Here is a 19,199-nt window from a genome sequence, read left to right on the forward strand (position 1 = left end):
TTTTTTGAGACGGAGCCTCCTCCTCTCACCCAGGCTTGAGAGGTGTGTTCAGAACTGAGCTTACTGTAAGGTCCGCCTCCCGGGTTCACGCCATTCTCCTGCCTCAGCCTCCAGGGTAGCTGGGACTACAGGCACCACCACCTCGCCCGGCTAGTTTTTTGTAGTTTTTTTTAGTAGAGACGAGGTTTCACCGTGTTAGCCAGGATGGTCTCGATCTCCTGACCTCGTGATCCGCCTGTCTCGGCCTCCCAAAGTGCTGGGATTACAGGCTTGAGCCACCGCGCCCGGCCAGCTAGTGAGTTTTAAGTATGGAGGTGAAGCACTCCACTGCAAGTCACCCTCTGGGCACACGAGTAACTAGAGGCACTCGGTCCTCTCTGGGCAGTCACCGCTCTACCTCTGTAACCGGCTGGCTTCTATTCCCGTCTTGCACCTCCGCACCGCTTCCTTCTTTGGAGGCTCACTGACGCTGCCTCCACTCAGAATCCAAAGCTAAACTATTCTTTCTACTGACTTGGTCTCGGAGGAGGAACCTTTTTCTATTTTCTGGGAGCCCTGCTCAACCTTTTAACACCAAGCATCACTCACTCACTCAAACAAGAGCTTGTCGGAGCAAGGTTTTTAAACATGTCACTTTTGCCTCTTAGAGAATATTAGAATATGTGCCTCTCAGAAAATAACTTCCCTTGGCTAAGATGTGGTTTTTACATTAGGGAAAGGGTCGCTGGAGATGTCCAGAGAAGAGCTGGCCCATCAACCAACACTGTCCAAAAGTGTGAGAGGATCGCAGCTTCAGTTTGAAGAACATACACAGAAGCCCTCCCAATGCAGAAGTATGTGACGTCTTTCCTCACAAAAGGTGAAACAGTCACATTCTCCTAATGTGACCTGAAGAGAATAGTCAGGTTTCTGATGGCTCATGGAACAGGTCTCACGCAGAAGCCCCACGCAGGCCCCTCCCGTGGCACCCTGGAGTTTCAGATTTTTATAAAGAAACAAACAAGCTATTTTAAGAATATCACTTTCACTTCCAGTCCTTTGGAACCTTGCAACCTTTCTTCCTTAACAGCTCCCCTGAGTGAGTAAGAGTAAATTACTTGCTATCACCTTCCTTCACAACACATCTTCAAAGCTTCCTTGGTAAGATACAATCTTTCTTGGTATTTAACATATGGAAACAGCCATAATTTCCAAACAGCAGGAAGCTTAATGCTAGGGGGTTAAGTCACTTTAGTTTATAGACTAGTTATGCTACTTGCTCACACAAAGCATTTAAAAAAATAACACAATGCCCTTGTAAGGCAGAAACATTCGCCTTTCCTCTCTCAGCTGCTACTTCTACCACGCCATGCTGCCCAGGGAAGAAGGCCAGGAGGAAGGCTGGGACAAGCTGGAAAACTGAAGCTGGAATAGGAGCTAGGGATCCACCTTTCTCAAGGCCTCCAGGTCCTACCCCCACATTCTGTCTGCCCGGCCTCCTGTTTCGGGTGACACCTCTAATGCCTGTCACTAGTCAACAGCCTCGACTGCTCTGCTACTTGGAGCAGAGAGAAATGGCAGCGCCACACATGCTAACTCAGTGCGTGTTCCAGCAAGGGTGGGTGTTCCCAGCTGACAAGTTCACTCAGAATGAACAGGCTCTTCTTTTGTCTCCATGCTGACTGAGAAAGCCAGACACCAAAATCTGGGATCTGCTATTATGGCTTGTGTAGAGGTATCCAAGAGAAACGGCATGTGCAGTTCCAGACAAAGAGCGCAAACATCTGATGGCACCCGGAGGATGCATTAGGAAGCAGAAACAGTAAGTGACAAGAAGGGAGGCCTGAGTGAAGGAAGTGTCTGTTTTATAGGATGTGATACACAAACGTGGAGCAGCTGAAGTGCAGAAAAGAGAGGGAGCTGGTGGATGGAAACGCATGTGCACGACTCAGGCACCCTTGACTCTTATAGCCAGCTTCTCCTCTATCCCCTTGAAAGGACCACTTTCCAGAAAGGACTAGGGCCACAGCACACACGCTTCATTTCAGCCTTCTCCACTGTGGTGAAGAAATACCACTCTGAAAATACGCTGACTACAAACAATTAGAAACCCCCGCCCCCAGCACGCAGCATCAAACATGAGACTGTCCTTACCGGAAGGTGACTAAGGGGCACGTCCACCTGGCCCAGGAAGTCGTCTCGTGTCTGTTAGGAAGAGAACAAAGAGTTAGTGTTTCCATCTCTTCACCGAGCGTCAGCATTTCCTAAAAATGTTTTATCATGAATAGAGACAAAGGTCCAGGGCCTGGCACTGGAATGTGGAGGGCGGAAGGCCCCAAGAAACACGAGTAACCACGCCCCAGGAGACCAGGAGCCTGTGCGCCTGGACTGAGCTGGCTGGGATTCTGTTTGGTGTCTGCTAGCAAGCAGAATGCTAAGGAAGCCTCTGCAGAAGCTGGGAGAACATGATCAGTCAGGGAAGAGACAGGCAGGGCCACAGAGGGTTTGACGGCACAGCTGGGTCCAGCTGAAAGAGAAGATGGCAAAGAAATGCTAGGAACATTTTAACAAGTGTTTACTGATCCAATGCTAAAAACTAAAGAGCTTCTTGAGAGCTGAGAGCCAGCGGAAACAGTGTATGGCCTAGTTATGAATGCATCTTACAAACTGCATCTCACAAAAAAAGACACACACTTTTTAAATCCAGTAAGTACACCGCTTTTTGATTTAGTAAGTACACTGCTTCAGAATCCATGTTTATGGATCAGGTCCTGCTAATTTTGGACACACCATGCCTCTCCCCCTCCACATCCACCATACTGCACGTATCTCTCCCGACTTCAAAGAGGCCCAGGTGAAAAATCATTGGGAGACACACACTAGTCTCCTCTCAGGCTCTGGGAGTCATCTGGGAAGTCATGATTCAGCCCCAGGGGTCACAGGCCTGGACCACAGGGTGTCCAACAGACCACAGTCACACTGTGTCCCTCAGTTATGGTGCTTGTGGCGTGGCCTCTGATGTTTAGATGACCCAAGAAGCAAATGGGACACAATGAGTATTTGCCGCTCTCATATAAAAATATGCAGCTGGTTCCACCACATTCAAAATGCATAAAAGCCTGGCAGTTCTTTAGATGTGATCAGACCAGCCCCATAGCTAGCTTGAGTCACCCAAGAAGGAATCCAGCCTACCTCGTGCTGAATCCTGGTCTCTTATTTCTACTCTGCTAGCTTACAGAGAAAGTTTCTAATTTACAGATGCTACTTTTCAAGTGTACTTGAAAAGCATTCTCTTCTTCCATTTAAAAGAAAGCAGCAGGTAAATATGAATGAGATTTATTGAAATGACTCGCTCCAAGCTTAGGAATTCCTTTTAGATAATTGAAAAAATTTGATGAACTGGAAAGCCATCTGTCTCCTCTAAACAATCCATACACGATAATAAAAAAATCAAAGTTACCACGGTTTGGGTATGCATGAAGAATGAGACTAGTCCCAACCCTTCTGATGAGATTTTCATTTCTTTTACTTTCTTAGCTGTATCTGCTACAACTCAACATGGAGAGGCCTCATCTAGCATAAAGCGGTAAAGAGAGTGTCCATAGATTCTGTATGTCTTACCAAAAGCAGCAGTCAGCAGAAGGCCTTGAGAATAATGAGAGCCTTGCTCTCCAGCTCTCAGACCTAATCACGCTGCCCCAGTGACTCACACCAATGACAGTTACACAAGGAGTTAGGCAGTGTGCCTGTTAGTTCTCTATTTGGCTGATTTCACTATTTTTTTTTTTTTTTTTTAGATGGAGTCTATTGCTCTGTCACCCAGGCTGGAGTGCAGTGGTGCAATCTCAGCTCACTGCAACCTCCGCCTCCTGGGTTCAAGCGATTCTCCTGCCTCAACCTCCTGAGTAATTGGGACTACAGGCATACACCACCACGCCCAGCTAACTTTTGTATTTTTAGCAGAGATGGGGTTTCACCACGTTGGCCAGGCTGGTCTCGAACTCCTGACCTCCAACGATCTGCCTGCCTCGACCTCCCAAAGTGCTAGGATTACAGGCGTGAGTCACCACGCCTGGGCTGATTTTGCTATAATTTTAAAGCTAATATAAATATCAGTTAACTGTACTATTAAAAAAAGGAAATTCACTGAATATTGACCATAAATTGTCTGCTTTATGTGAGCAGAGTAGTGTGGCTACTTGCCACCTCTCCTCCTGCTGCTACGGCTGCTAACATGGGAAAGAAAAGACAATCAGCAGAAGGACAAGACAATCTTATTCAAAGCTGTTTCACAACCTGATAGCTTTGAAAGGCTGCCCCTGAACCATTAACATAAGTGCATTTCAATGAAACTTCACAAAATATCTACATGCCCATGTTGTTTTGCCAGGGAGACATTGAGTTCTAAACTGATAAAACAGGTTAAAGCTTTGCCCAGACACCAAAAGACAGGCACCCAGTACTAACGACCGGCAGCCGGTCTTTACACAGTGCTCCCTCTCTGTGGGCTCTGTGCCAAGGCTGCGTCTAGACCTCGCAACAACCTTCAGAGGCAGGTACAATGATTGTGCCCATTTTACAGATGGGAAACCAGAGAGGTGTGCGGCTGAGGTGCCCATCAGCCTGTGCCCTTAACTGACACTGTGTGCCATATGTCAGCAACTGGCAGGAAAGCAAGGCGGTACCAGCTCTGGGCTTCCCACTGGATGCTGGCTTTAAACGGTGTGGATGAGAAGGGAGGGATTCTGATGATGGCACAGTCTGATGAGACTTTAGAGGTTCTGGTAAAATGTTTATTTGCTATGTTATCTTTACACTACCTCCTACTCCAACTGTTTCTTTCCTCAAATGGAACACAGTTTACCGAATTCCCTGAGGTACTGCAAAGCCAGGAAACTTCACTTACACCTTTTATCACATGTTCTCATTATGTTAAAATAATTTTTTAAAACAGTAAAAGATGAGGCAATTCGCCATTAAAGGAAACAGAAGGCTCTTATTCATTTACATGAAGAGAGATGGAAATTATTTTTGAAACAAAATAGGGATCAAGTACAGGAATGCACATGGTCAAAATGAACTGGCTTAAACTAGGGTTTCACCAGTCAATGGAAGATGTAGTTGGCTGAGAGATCTAGGTTTCAAAAGATCCCATTGTTGCCAAAACTACAGAAAGTTCAGGCCATGTAAAATATTTAGGTTAGGGATACTACACCGATTAAAAACAAATATGGCCAGGCATGGTGGCTCACGCCTGTAATTCCAGCACTTTGGAAGGCTGAGACGGGCAGATCACTTGAGGTCAGGAGTTCGAGATCACTCTGGTCAATATGGCGAAATCCCGTCTCTACTAAAAATACAAAATTAGCCGGGAGTGGTGGCTAGTGCCTGTTGTCCCAGCTACTTGGGAGGCTGAGGCAGGAGAATCGCTTGAACCGGGGAGGCAGAGGTTGCAGTGAGTTGAAATCCCGTCACTTGCACTCCAGCCTGGGAGACAGGGCAAGACTCCAGCTCAAAAACAAACAAACAAAAATGTCTTCACCACCACAGAGGAGATCTAACGGGATCAGAGAACCTCCTGGTGCCTTCATGCCACGGGGAGGAGCAGGCATGTTGAAGGAACACCTCTGTTTGATGTAAGAGGAATTGGGAGGTGTGCTACTGTGCAGGATTCTGCCTGTGGGCCCTGGAGGGACAACGTTTGAGGCCATCCCAGCACCCTTAAGTCATCACCACCACAGTGCAACATCTCATACCAACATTATAAAAGCATTAATCAAATCAATTTTTAATGATTTCCAATACAAAATTATTTCCATGAAGCATCAAGTTAACTATAATAGCCTACAAAACCAAATTAACTTCAACCCGTATGGTGAACACTGGTATTTCCTGTGGTTAAGTGGTAAAATGCTGTCAATTTCCAAGCCATTACCTGCCATACAACTCTCAAGGCTGAAAATGCACCCTTTAGTAACAAAATAATAAATGCTCCCTTCTAATGAGCCATCAAATATTTTCCCAGTGAAATGACAATGTAGAATGGAGCCCCTGAAACGTGTCCTACCAGGTGAAACAAAAATTCATATTCTGATATTGGAAAAGTTACATACACAAATAAAACACTGTCTCTTTTAGAGCTTGTGCAGTAAATACTGATGAACTACATTCAGGACTGCCGCCCTCCCCTTTAAAAATCACTATTAAGTAAGAAGAAGGGGACAAGAGGGTGCCCTGTTCATGCAGAGGGGTATGCTGCCACCGAGGGTGGATGCCACCAGGACCTGAAGCCCGGGGACTATTATAATTGCTCCAGTAGAAGAGATTATAGCCTGTGGGCATTTCCCCAGATGTGAGTGCATACTAGGTCAAAGCTGTCAGCACTGACGTGGACGCCAGGCTTAGATGTCCTCACAAAATACTCAAGACTCAATTTCTCAAAGAACACATCCATTCAAAAAAAAAAAAACCAAAACCACAGGAACTCTTATCTTTAGGGTAGAACTGTACTTGGAGGACGTGATTCCAATCTTACTATACACCAATGACCACCTCACGCTATTCCTTTCAAGACAGAGGCGGTGGTAGCATGGTTGGGTGCACAGTGAACTTCACATGGAAGCTCAAAGGGAGAGCATCTGACTGTGCAGAAAGATAAGCATTAAAGAAAGGAAGGGCCACCCACAGCTCACACTGGGGTCCTAAAGACCCCCAGCTGGGAGCCCAGGGGGTTGAGGGTGCAAGGAGCTATGATTGTGCCACCACACTCCAGCTGGGGTAACAGAGCAAAAGAATTGGTGATTCTTGGTAAAACGACCCATGTGTATTCCTGAAGCTATGTATCAAGGTAATCTTTTTAAGTTGTGAGTTACAACCCACAAATGGGACACAGGCCCCAGTGCTGACAGAGGCCCTCAGCAAAGCACAATGCCAGCTTTGGCATTACAGAGAAAAGGAAGGAAGAATGTTCCTTTTCCTCCTTCCACTTATCAGGCACATCAGCTTCTATCACACAATCAGAGCAGGGCTGTGATTCAGGAAGAGGTAAAATGTGAGTGTGGTTCCACCCACACTAGGCATTGCATAACCCAAGGAAGGTTTCTGCACCTGGGCGGTGCCTCTGCCTTTCAGGGTGAATAGATTCAAAATATGTCACTGAAATTACCTTAAATAAGAGCCAAGTGGTATTCAAATAAAGAAAAAAGTGTGATGACATATTCTCTGAATGCACATACCCTACCAAAATTCACTTCGTATGCACCAGAACACAAAACCCAAACAAAATTCAAGTACTTTTTGGTAAACACACACAGGGCTTTTACATGGCCAGCTCCTCTGCCATTTAGTTTTTAAGAAGTAAGGGACAAAATCTGCCATTCTGTTATACAGAGTATGGTGTGTCCTAAAGACACTGGTTCTTATTTATAACAACAAACAGGACCTCCATGTCAACAAAGTGTCAGAGCAAATTTGCAGGACTTTTACAGGTCCGAGGAAAACCATGCTGGAAGGCAGCAGAACTCAACCCTGCTGGCTGCACCTACAACCAGGAAGGCCATCTATTTTGAGGAACACTTATTAATGAAGTTTAAAAAATTAAACTGAAGTTGGAGAGACAGCGAGCGAGAGAGCAAGAGTGAGAGCGAGAGTGAGCTCTCGCTCACTCTCTGTGCTTGCAGAGACTGCAGCAGCCCTGCAATAGCAGCCTGGTTTTAACCACAAAGCATAACTAGACCAGTATAAAAGGGGCAGTGAGAAGATACTCCTTTGAGGGCTCAGAGGGAGTCCTGGTGGCTCCAGGTACTCAGCTACGACATCAGGGGATGAGGTGTGCCTGATGTCCCCACCTCCCTCTGGGCGGGTGGAGGTGGTTCAAGCACACTCAGTTCTCTGCCCCACTCCAAATATAAGCATATCCCAGGGGTGGGGTCAACTAATGGCCACAAGAATTACCATTTTTTTTTTTTTTTTTTTTTTTGCAATAGGAGCACTTGATAATCTGAACTTAAGGAAACTGGAGGTGCGAACACTGGGACAGGACTCTGCCAACTAGATGCCCAGGTGAGCAGCACTGTTGTGCTTAGGAGCTTTTCCTCCTCAGCTCCTTCAGGCAGGGCTCAGCCACAGGCAGGAGGCATCTCTCCCCACACATCCTCATCTGGACTGTCCACGGTTCAAGTGCTCAGCAGCCACAGGGTCTGGGGGCTTTGGAGCTCTGGACAGGTTAGGACAACACAGTTCTGCCACGTAGCAGAGGCATGAGCAGAATGCTGCAGGGACACCTTGGGGGAGCGACAGATTCTGCCAAGGGAAGGCCAGGGATGGCCATGCAGGACATAACTTCAAGCAGGGTCCTGAGGCAGGGGTATGCAGGGAGGATGGAGCAGGGAGGACAGGAGTGGCCAGCACGGGAGCATCTGGCTGAGGGCTCGCTGACCAAAAGGTCCATGTCACCGATGAGGCGTGGCCCCGTGGGGCAGTGGTGGGGAGGGAAGCTGAGAACGGGCCTCAGGGTCACATATGAATCGCTCTCTCAAGAGGACAGTCTCCTGGGGCAAGCGAAGACGCATGAGGACATTAAACAAGGAAAAACTGGCAAGGACTGTGTCCCAAAAAGGTGCCTGAGCAGGAGAGCTGACTGGAGAGAGAGCACTAAGGACAGCGCTGAGGACAGTGCGAAGTGACCCAGTTGAGCACCACAAGGGTGCGGCCCACTCAGGACACGGAGGGTGTGGTGTTCCCGCAGAAGGGTTCCGCTCGGGGATGCTTCGTGTCAGCAGGTGTTTGTTCGCTGGGTGATGAGGGCATCAGGTGATGCCCACTAAGGCCTCAGTGCAGTGCCCATCAGGAGGGCTGGGAGCTGCAGACCAGCATTACTGACTTGACGCTGACACAAAGCAAACGTGGAGGACGGTGGAGGAAGAAGTAGCCCAAGGGAGGCGTGGCCAGGTCATTGCCTGAGACTCACACTGAGCGCAGGACTGGCTGTCCCACCACCCAGGCACGGAAGCTGCCTGTAGCACAGTCCATACTGCCTGTTACCCTGACAGTCACCACCTTTATTCTCCTCTCTGTGAAGAGATGTCTTCCCCTTTCACCCAGACGTGCTTGGTTACAGATCTAGGGGAAACAACTGTCTCTTGAGTTGTACCTTTTCAGAGGAGGGAAGAAGCCAGAGCTTATCATGCTTACAAGTTCTGGGGCACAGCCTGGCATCACAGTTATCTGTTACATCTACTCCAAAGCTGTCCAGTTGCGCAACGCCACTGACAGCTTCTTATAAGGTTATTTTACTTTTGCAAAAAATGCAGATGTAAAAACCCCTCCGGTATTACTGGGGTCCTGTTATTAATTGTTCCTCCACTGTCTTTCTTGTGAAAGAAATGCTAAACGTATTTGCTGAATAAACTGAAACATTTTAATGAATATAATATGCCAAAAATAAGGCAAACATTTACACATATTCTACTTCTTACAAAGCAAACTGATATGAGATTGAACTTAATTTAAAAGTTAATTTGAAAGTTAATTTAGAAGGAAAATGTGTCACTGGGTTCTCTTTATAATATTGTTTAATTTTGTGCTTCTGGTTTTATGGTGCAATTTGTCTTAATTTCTCAAGATTTCAGGATAATTTTACCAGAATAAGTGTCACTTTTCTACTCTTTTAAAATCAAATCTTCTGCAAGCAATTTTAATACCAGATTAAACGTATCAAGGAAAAAATAGCAATGATACTTTTAGATCCTATATTTTTTCTCTGAACTTAACTACCAAAGAACAGATCTTAATCTGAAATACTGAATGACAGACACTCTTAGTAACCATGCGGTGTCAAGAAATGACTTGGATTGGGTAGAAGGAACCCTAAGTACACCAGCGGTTCAATGCCAGTTTTTACTTTGATTTCATTTTCATATTTATTGCTAAAAGCTCTTCCTCACATATCTCAGGGCATCTGAACCTCACAGTCCATCCCACTGCCTGGCTGGCTCATAGTTGGGGTATGTGGAATGTCACAAGCCAGCAACAACAAATTACATGGCAATGGAAGTGCTGTGTGGTTTTATTCTTGAATTGTAATTACTGAAGGCTCTGAACTAGAGTCATATAGGTTTATGCAAGGACACTAGCTAACTTTTCATAAAGTCTCCATTAAACAGCCTCAATGCAAGCATTGGCATCATAGTTAGATCTGTTGCAGGACTTTTCCTTAGTTCAGCTAAAGAGGGGTCCTTGTCACAACAAAAAATTAGGCTCACAATTTAAAGGGTGAGAAAAATGGGACTTATTGGACAAAAAGGAAAAAAAGGAAAGCAGGAACTCTCTGCAAAGCTGGAGTCCTGCCAGCGTGCTTCCTGCCTCACAGACTGCCTGGGCGACAAGAGTGAAATTCCATTTCAAAAAAAGAAGAAAGAAACTTGCCCAAGGTCACAGAGCTAGTAGGGAGTGGCCAAAACATGAACCCAGGCAGTCTTCCATCGTGATGCAGATGTACTTCATGCACCAGAGTTGTAAGGAAAACATGAACAGCCTCCCCCAATCCCTGCTCAAAAATCCTAGTATGCTATGTTGTCATCCCCAACTCCATACCCCTCGTGAATTACGCTTGCCAAATCTTGCCATGCGCCCTTCTTCCCTCATCTATATTTTGATATAAAAACGAAATGAGTAACATATAAGTTTGAAAGAGAAAACAAATGGAACGGAATAGTTTTATTCTTTTACTTCACTCCCCGCCCACACCCGATATCTTTTAAAGCAGAGCTCTTCAAACTGGAGCATGCACAGCTCTAGGGATATACAAAGACTTTCCAGGGGACTCGGACATGGGCAATTCTAAAGAAATCATTTTCTAGATCCTTCCATATGTCCTCTTCCTTGAAACCGATCTGGCCTGAGAATAGTGCTTGCCTTCTGTGGCTCTCCTTTCCTGCTTCCCCTTTCTAAATCACAACCTTCCATCCCTGCCTTTCCAAAGAAAGACGTACTCCTCCCCCTTCTTGAATCATACACCATGGTCCACTTTGCTGGGTATAAAAGCCTCTGGAGGACAAAATGAATGAAGGAACGGAATCTATCATAAAGTCAAGTTATTAACTAGGTTGTTATAAAAACATTTCCCTGAAAACTCCTAAGTAGTTAAAGCCAAGTCCCCCCACTCCCTCCCCTCCCCATCCCACACCACCTAACAATTTTAGATGACAGCAATGGAAAAGAAAAATTCCTTCTTTCCACACATCAGGTTGATGAGAAGAGTGTGTAGAGGAAAACTTCAAAGCTCTGTAAAACAAATTAAGCAAAAGATTATACGTATTTTGAAAGTATACCATATAAAACAAGGATGTCCAAGGATGAGGAGAAACTTCCATTAACTAGATTTTAGAGTCTAGCAGGTGCTTGTTTAGACACAGAGTATAGGCCTCCTCCCTACAATCCACTGAAGACACGCTGAGAAACAGGGCCCAACTCACTCTTTTTCTAGTCTCTTTATGACAGAGTAACACCAGCAGGTACTGAGGCAGAATGTGCAGCACTGAGGTGTGCTGTTAACCAGAGGTGCCCGGGCTGCTTAGACGCCGGAATCCCTGCAAAGTTCTCAAATCACTGTACCCAGGCCTCACCTCAGAAAATTAAATTTCTGGGGGAGGGGCTCAGTTGTAGGTGTGATTTAAAAGCACTCTACCTTATTCTAATTTTTGGCCAGGGTTGACAACCACTGGGTGAAGCTACCCATTTTCCTTGTTCACAAAAGAGAAACTATAATTACTTATTAAACTAGTGGAGTGACACTGATCAGCACACTGATACTAAATTGCAATCTCAGAGTACACAATAGGTTCCCCTCCTTCTCCAGCTCTCCTCACTTGTGCCTCTGCTGTTCTCCTAAATGAGAAATCACTGGACTCATTTACACATGGAGGTAAAAATAACCGCCTGGGCCCAGAATGCAGATGAGATGCAGAAGATGGTGCATTTCTGGCTGCCCCTGTTTGGAACCCCAGTGCTCTGGCCTGATAGGGCTAGGATATTAATAGGAGTAAGATTCACAGGTGCACAAAGCACAGGGATTTCACTAGTCACAGCGAAGGGATATCTGGCTGCCACTCTAATACTGGGGCTAAAAAGACAAATCCCATTTCAAAATAGAATCAGAGAATGTGATCAGAGAATGTGTCCCGCCTAAGGACCTCAAAAGTCATTTAGTGCAACATATGTCTTAGGCTTGTATCCTCATCCATCCCTGCTTTCAAGTGGGTGCTCACCCTGCTTAGCTCTGAACATCATCAGTGACAGGGAGCTACCTACCTAATGGGTTTGTGGAAAGGGGATGGGTTTTGGACATATAGATGGCTAGTTTAAAATCCCATGTCTATCTAGAAGTAGCTGAACAACCAAAGGAAGGTTTCTCAATCACCAAAGGTCAATCTCATCCAAAGTTAGCATAAAAACCACTTTATCTTGCACAGTCATTGATATTAAATGGGACAATTAGATTCAACAAATGTTCTTTCTTTCTTTTTTAATTGAGACAGAGTCTTGTTATGTTGCCCAGGCTGAAGTGCAGTGTTACAAACATAGCTCACTGTAGCCTCAAACTCCTGGGTCCAAGCACTCCTCCCACTTCAGCTTCCTGAGTAGCTAAGACTACAGGCATGTACTACCACATCAGGCTAATATACATAGATATAATTTTTTTTTTTTTTTTTTTTTTTGGTAGAGACAGGGTTTTGTCCAGGTGGTCTCAAAATCCTGGGCTTAAGTGATCCTCCCATGTCGGCTTCCCAAAGTGTTGGGATTACAGGTATGAGCCACTGCCCCTAGCCAATAAATGTTACTTCTGACTAGCATATCTCAAAGTCAGCATCCTTAACATTTGGAGCTAGATAATTCTTTCTGCCAGGGCTGTCCTGTGCTTCGTAAGGTATTTGGAAGCATCTCTGGCTTCTGCTCACTAGATATAGCAGCAACTGTCACCCCTCAGTTTTGTGCAATCCAAAACTGTCAAACATCCCTGGGAGGCAGGTGTGGGGGCAGGGGGAAGAAGTGCTCCCAGTTGAGGACTACTGTCCAATCCTACTCCCTCCCCTCCACTCTGGAAGGTGTCCATTCCATCTTTGGGCAACTCTATAAGAATGTTCTAGTAATCTGGTGTTCATTTTTCTTTAACTCCTATCTCCTTGAAACATCAAAATAAAAGTAATGTAAGTTTCTGTAACTAGAAAGTGGCAGGACTAGGATTTGAACCAGACTCTCTTTCACTCTAGCACTCAGGAGTGAAAGAGTTATTTGTTTCCACTGTTTCTTAGTGGCTAATCTCTACCACGGGTCAGGATGGCTTAATTTGAAGAAAGTTATGTCTTTGTCCTCCAGCTGCTTTTCCTTTTGCCCCCGGAGTACTTAAAAAAAGATCAGCAAGCAAAGCTCCATGTACCAGAGTATTTCCTAATTAATGGGTAAAATGGAGAGTGTGACACAGTTCACTACGTGGCTGCCAGGGAAATCCCCAAGAAGCTGAGACCTAGGGCGGAGCTCCTTGCATGAATGAGTTGTGTTTAAGATCAAGAGCAAAAGCTACACACTTTCCAGAACAAGGAGACAGGCCACACAGGGCTATAAATGGGAACACACAGTGGGGCTACCATCAAAGCCAGGAAAGTCCAGGAACATGACAGGGGAAATGTAATGGTGCTTTAGAGAAAATCCCAGAGGAGCAAAATGCCCCCAATATTAACTTCAATGTCGCATCAAAAGCCTTCAACAATCAAACTACCAAAGACAGTAAGAATGAGCATCCTAGGCACCGACCTTTGACTCTTTATGTCTCAAAACACAAGATCAACCTGGGAGAGAAAAGTTCCATTCATTACTCATAACTTTTTCCAAGAATCACTGTGTACATGGGCTACAACTCAAGTGCCCATGCTTGCAAGTGGTTGTGCACCCCTGCCATTTGGAAAACCCACCAGGATGAGTTAAGTAAGGCCCCAGGAGCAGGGTTGCCCAGTGCTGATGACAGGTGTCTACTTCACTTTTGCACTCTGATGCCTCTCTTGCCTCACCCTAGTTCCAGTCCTGAAATCTGCTTCTGTTGCACTGCCTGCCCTCTACTGATGACTACAAGGTAGAAGAGACAAGGAAAGCACTATCTCCAAGAAGTTCATCATCTCGATGCATGTGTTCAAAGTCACAGGTGGAGATACGAAGTACTCCGTGGAAGAAGTCCTCCAAGGACTGGGGCATGGAGCCTTGGGTACTGTTGCTTGTTGGGAAAGAGCTAGCTAAATGGGTACCAGTCCTTCCCTGGACGAGGGTCCTCATCTGGAAAACGGGGCTAAGACCATCTGCACATTCTATTTCATAAACTGGTACATATCTGAGATGTCAGGGTATATGAAAGGCTGCTGCAAGTTACTATTGAATGTTATTAAGCTACTGTTAGTGAATATTTTAAATTGACTGTTGAGAAATAGGAGGAGTAGTGGGTCCCTGCCAAGGCTGGTCAACTGGAAAGCATACAGTTATTTTCAGAAAGCCAGTGGTTCAATTCATCTGGTCTCCAATGAAGGAACTGCTGTGTTGCAGAGTTCAGTGTGCGCAATTTGAGAAACCCTGTTCTATTATGTGAGGACAAAGTATATGAAAGAGCTTTAAAAAGTGGGATGGAATGTTAGAAAGTATTCCTTAAAAAATAACTTCATGAAGCAATAAAAGGTGGCATAAGGAGCAACATGCAAGACTAAATAAGGCTAAAAAACTTGGTCTAACCTCAAAATGGGGACACTCTCTTGGAATTTTAGAAATGACTTCTTTTTTTCCCCCTTTAAAACATTATCTAGTGGGAGGCTATTCACCAATGTATAGACATGATACGCTCATGAGGCGATTTATGTATATACCGGTTGTATGAAACATAAAGCCTATAATCCCAAAGAAAATTGTGTCATCAATAGTAATCTCCTCAGATTAGACTACAAAAGATTCTGGAATCTACAAAGTAACTGGGACACCAACCAGCATGAACCCAGGAGCTTCAGTGACATTCTCTCACCATGCTGAGGTTCTCAGTGAATTCCCCAACCACTGGGGCAGGGGCAACAAGGGAACATGATGTGTCCCATCACACTTCCAAGTGCACACTGGTGGACACCTCTATAGGGTGCCTGTAGGGAACCAAAGGGCATGGCACCAGTGGTAACTCACCTCTGATGACAGAGCTGGGCTTGGGGCCTGGGCACAGTTTCCTGGTCATCCTAAATATTAATGGGTATTCTGCATTCAACTCCATGATATTTCAATGGCTAGAACTAAGGCCGCAGAAATACCCACCACGTTTCTATCTTATGATTCACAGACAACTGTTTGAAAAGCACAGGCTGCTCCAACAGTCACAGGGATCCTGGCAGAACTGCTTGGCTGCGCTCACTCTGACCCTGAGTAAGCTCCCCAGCCTCCTGAGTGTCTCTCAAGTGGAGATAATAGTTTATAATCCAATGCATTATTAGAGGAATCATGAAGATATGCACCAAACTAGCACAAGGCCTAGAAGAGAGCAGATGGCTGAGAGGTAAATTAAACTGTTAAACTGTTATTCTACAGGGTACCTTCCTGGAAAGAAAACTAGAGAGAGTGACACATTGCAGGGGGTACTCAGGAGCTGGCCTACATAGTCACAGCTATATAGATGATTCCCACAAAATTCTAACCTTCCCATTGATCAAAGCGCCCAATTTCATTAAAATTCAACTTCCAATAACTATATTCAGGGGCTGAATTTTACTAGAACACGAGGACAAGGGATGAGTGAATAGCAATGACCCAGGAGTTCAGATACTCGGGGCTAAACTGATATATTCAGACACTTAAATGAGCTCTGTAAGTTGTCATTCTTTTATCGATTTAATCATTTGAGCTCTTCTTCCATAGTTGAAAGGAAAGAGTACTGAGAGAGTTAAAGGAACCTGGTGCCTAACACACTATGGAACCCAAGGGAAATCACCTGAACTTTCTGTGCTGTATTTCTGTGCTGTATAAAACGTGGGGCGAAGACTTGGCAATTTGAAGATTCTTTATACGTGTACAGCTTTCAGAGCTTATGAGATATACCTTGCTGTAATAATACCAGTTTCCTTTGCCCTTAGTGTCTATTTTGGACAAAGTTTAACTGAAGAAAATTATCTAATAATCTGTAAATCAAGCAATATGCACATACTTTCAATTTAGAAACTGAGGAGCAAATCTAGTAAAGCAGACAGAGATGCACACAGGGGCAAACCTTGCCCATTGGGCCACAGACTCATTCATCCTGGAACCCCCTGCGCCTAACAGAGCCCAGCATATACTGGAATTCGGTAATACTGCACTGAACTGGGCTGGGACTCTCTGACTGCCATGTGCAAAAAACTCCAAGCATGGCCTCTACAGAGTTTCTCTGCTCCCATTCCTGAATAATTCTGAGAACTGAGTGCTGGGAAAGAGCAAAAAGAGCATGGCTCCATATTCTGTCTTTTGCTCTATTCCTGGCCCCGCACCTTTTTGGATAGTGACTTGGTGTAGTTATTTAACTTCTCTGAGACCAGCTTCTGCATTTGCAAAGTGGGGATAACAATTACAAAGTGGGGATAACACTGAGAGGTGTTCAGGAGGATGAGCCTGGGAGAGGACTGGTGCACTAGATGGAAGGTAGTATTAAATCCAAATACATCCTCAAGAGTACAAAGTGCTGTAAAACTTCCACTTAAGCTTGGGGTGGTAATCCTCCTATTTGCATCAAACAATTAATTTTAAGCTATAAATCAACAACTATTAGCATATACAAGGCACTCACCACTCTGTGCCCAGCACTATTCTAAGAGCTTTGCACAGGTTAGTTCACTTAATCCTCACAACAACCTTATAAGGTAGATGCTATCTATCCCTGTGTTACAAACGAGCATAGTAAAACATAGAAAGGCCTAGTAACTTGTCCAGGGTACACTGTGAGTAAGCAGTGGAGCCAAGATCTAAATTTTCATCCATGACAAGATGTACAGTCTCTTAAGTCACGAATGTGGCTGATTTTACTTTTCAAAGTAAAACCTCCAATTCTTTTTTTTTTTTTCTTTTTGCTGGATCAAAATCTTGCCCAGACATTGGCACATTCTTGATCGTTCCTTGGGGAGCTAGTCATTGTAACATCTGGCAGATCACAAACGGACCATTTAAGCATTTGGAGGATAAATTATAAATCTGAGCCTTACTTTGGATACTATCTTGAGAAAAACTGTGAACAGCTGACTGTGAAACTCTTAAAATCTTATTTTTAAAAAAAGATACCAGAGAGCCTTTTTGAAACTCTCCATTACCCCAACCCCAATTCATCTCCCAAAGGGACCAGGATTGGGGAGGAGACTGCCTATCTATTTATGAAATTCAACGTAATCATATCTGTTACAGGACCTCTCTGTAAAAGCTGTCAGTGTGTGGGTGAATTGATTCTACCCCTCCATAGACGATAACTTAGGGCATTTCAAACCCACAGTAAATGGCAACTAGCTCCAAATAGACACTAAAATACATTTAGTATACACAAAGGTACTAAAAATGTTTTGATTCATCAGTACATACTATATTTTTCTTTTCAGGCATCAATCTGTCAAAGAAATACCTTGTTGTCTAGCAGCCAAGAAATGTATCACTGCTATTCATATGCTAAGCTGCAATTCAAGAAGTCAAGGGGACAAAAACACATTTGTTTCAGCCAAGCTCAAGCATCTCTCTCCCCTCACCCTGCAAAGGGAACTGAAGACAGGAGGTGACACTCGGATAAAGGCACTGATGTGGCACCTTCTCAAATCGCTTATCATGCGGGATGCACACAGTGTGCGAACAATTAGCAGCTTTGTGTAGGAGGAATCCTCTTTTATTCTCTTGAAATTCAAGTGAGAATTTCTAATAAAACAGAATCACAAACTCCAGAATGGTTACTCTGCATACAAGACCAAATCGTGTTGAGCCACAAGCCTTCTTCAGCCCTATCACATGTGTATGTAAATGTGCATATTCTAGTTGAGGAGTGAAAGTCACTGCAAACATTCGAGGGATGTGACTAAAGATAATATTTAGAAGGCAACTGTCATCAATTCAACGTGATGGCTAAGTAATCCTCAGTCATGTCATGAATCAGTATTAGCTACAGCCAGCAACTTAATCACTTATTTATTTAATTTTGCTTTTTGCTGGAAGAAATAATATGCTACGCTGCAATTCAAGAGGACAAAAATACAGTGAGATATTGTCATATAAAATGTAATTTAGGAGCCTGTTCTATATCCAAGGTGACATGATATCCCCAGAAATGTTTGTCATCATGTGCTCAATGGAATGAACCCGAGAGAACAGTGATTACTTAGAAGTGCTGCACTAAAGGGAGCCCATAAACTCACCCAGCCCACAAACATGTCGTTTTTTTTTTTAAAGGAAAAACGGGGAGAGAGAAGGAAAAGACAAAGTTTAAGGCAGTGTTCTAAACACTGCACATGCATTATTTCATTTAATCATCTCAATAATCCTAAGGCAGAAACCATTATTAGTCCTATTTCAAAAATCAGAAAAGGGGGGTTTCAAAATGTTAAGTAATTTGCCCAAGTCATACGGTGAATGAAGCCCTAATTGTGCAGTGGAAAATTCAGGATCGTCTTCTATATTGTTGCTGTAGATTTTAGTAAGATAACCAGGGTTCCAGGGATAAGCTGAACATCAGGTATTCCCAGAATACTATCAGTATCATGCATTACAACCCAAAGAAATTCAGGTTCCCTTAAAACATATATAGAAAAAAATTATTTTTTTCTTTTATAGGGATATTTCTATAATTTACACTAAGAAATGACATTCATGTAGACAGAGTGAACTGGCACAAATTTAAATGACCCCAAACGGTACAGCATATTATCAGAGATTCATCTACTGTAAATGTAAGTCTCCTTGATTTTATTCTCAATTAGTATCACTGATTTAGATGACTCTAATCATACTTGTTAACCCTGAGACATTATTTTTTAATTGTTTCCCTTCAAGAATTTAAATTGCTATTTTATTGGAGAAAAGCCACTGAAGAATAGAAAAGGGATCATCAAAGCACAACAGGGAAGAATAATCAACACAGAAAGGTGCACTTGTAAGAGGGGGCTCCCAGGAAAAGACTCGGAGACAGTGAAAAATCATGGAACAGGAAACAG

The 19,199-nt window shown here is 44.2% G+C and overlaps 1 protein-coding gene across 9 annotated transcripts in view; it reads right to left on the bottom strand.

Moving 5' to 3' along the window:
* NEDD4L (NEDD4 like E3 ubiquitin protein ligase) overlaps positions 1 to 19,199 on the bottom strand; it is a 377,737-nt gene that overhangs the window by 87,840 nt on the left and 270,698 nt on the right. For all 9 annotated transcript variants that reach the window (XM_017890470.1, XM_017890463.1, XM_017890461.1 and 6 more), the window contains one exon: positions 2,134 to 2,184. In XM_017890470.1, the coding sequence (XP_017745959.1) occupies positions 2,134 to 2,184 (51 nt within the window). The remainder of the gene's footprint in view (positions 1 to 2,133; positions 2,185 to 19,199) is intronic.

This window comes from Rhinopithecus bieti, unplaced genomic scaffold (assembly GCF_001698545.2).
Source record: "Rhinopithecus bieti isolate Rb0 unplaced genomic scaffold, ASM169854v2 scaffold_17861, whole genome shotgun sequence".
NCBI lineage: Eukaryota > Metazoa > Chordata > Mammalia > Primates > Cercopithecidae > Rhinopithecus > Rhinopithecus bieti.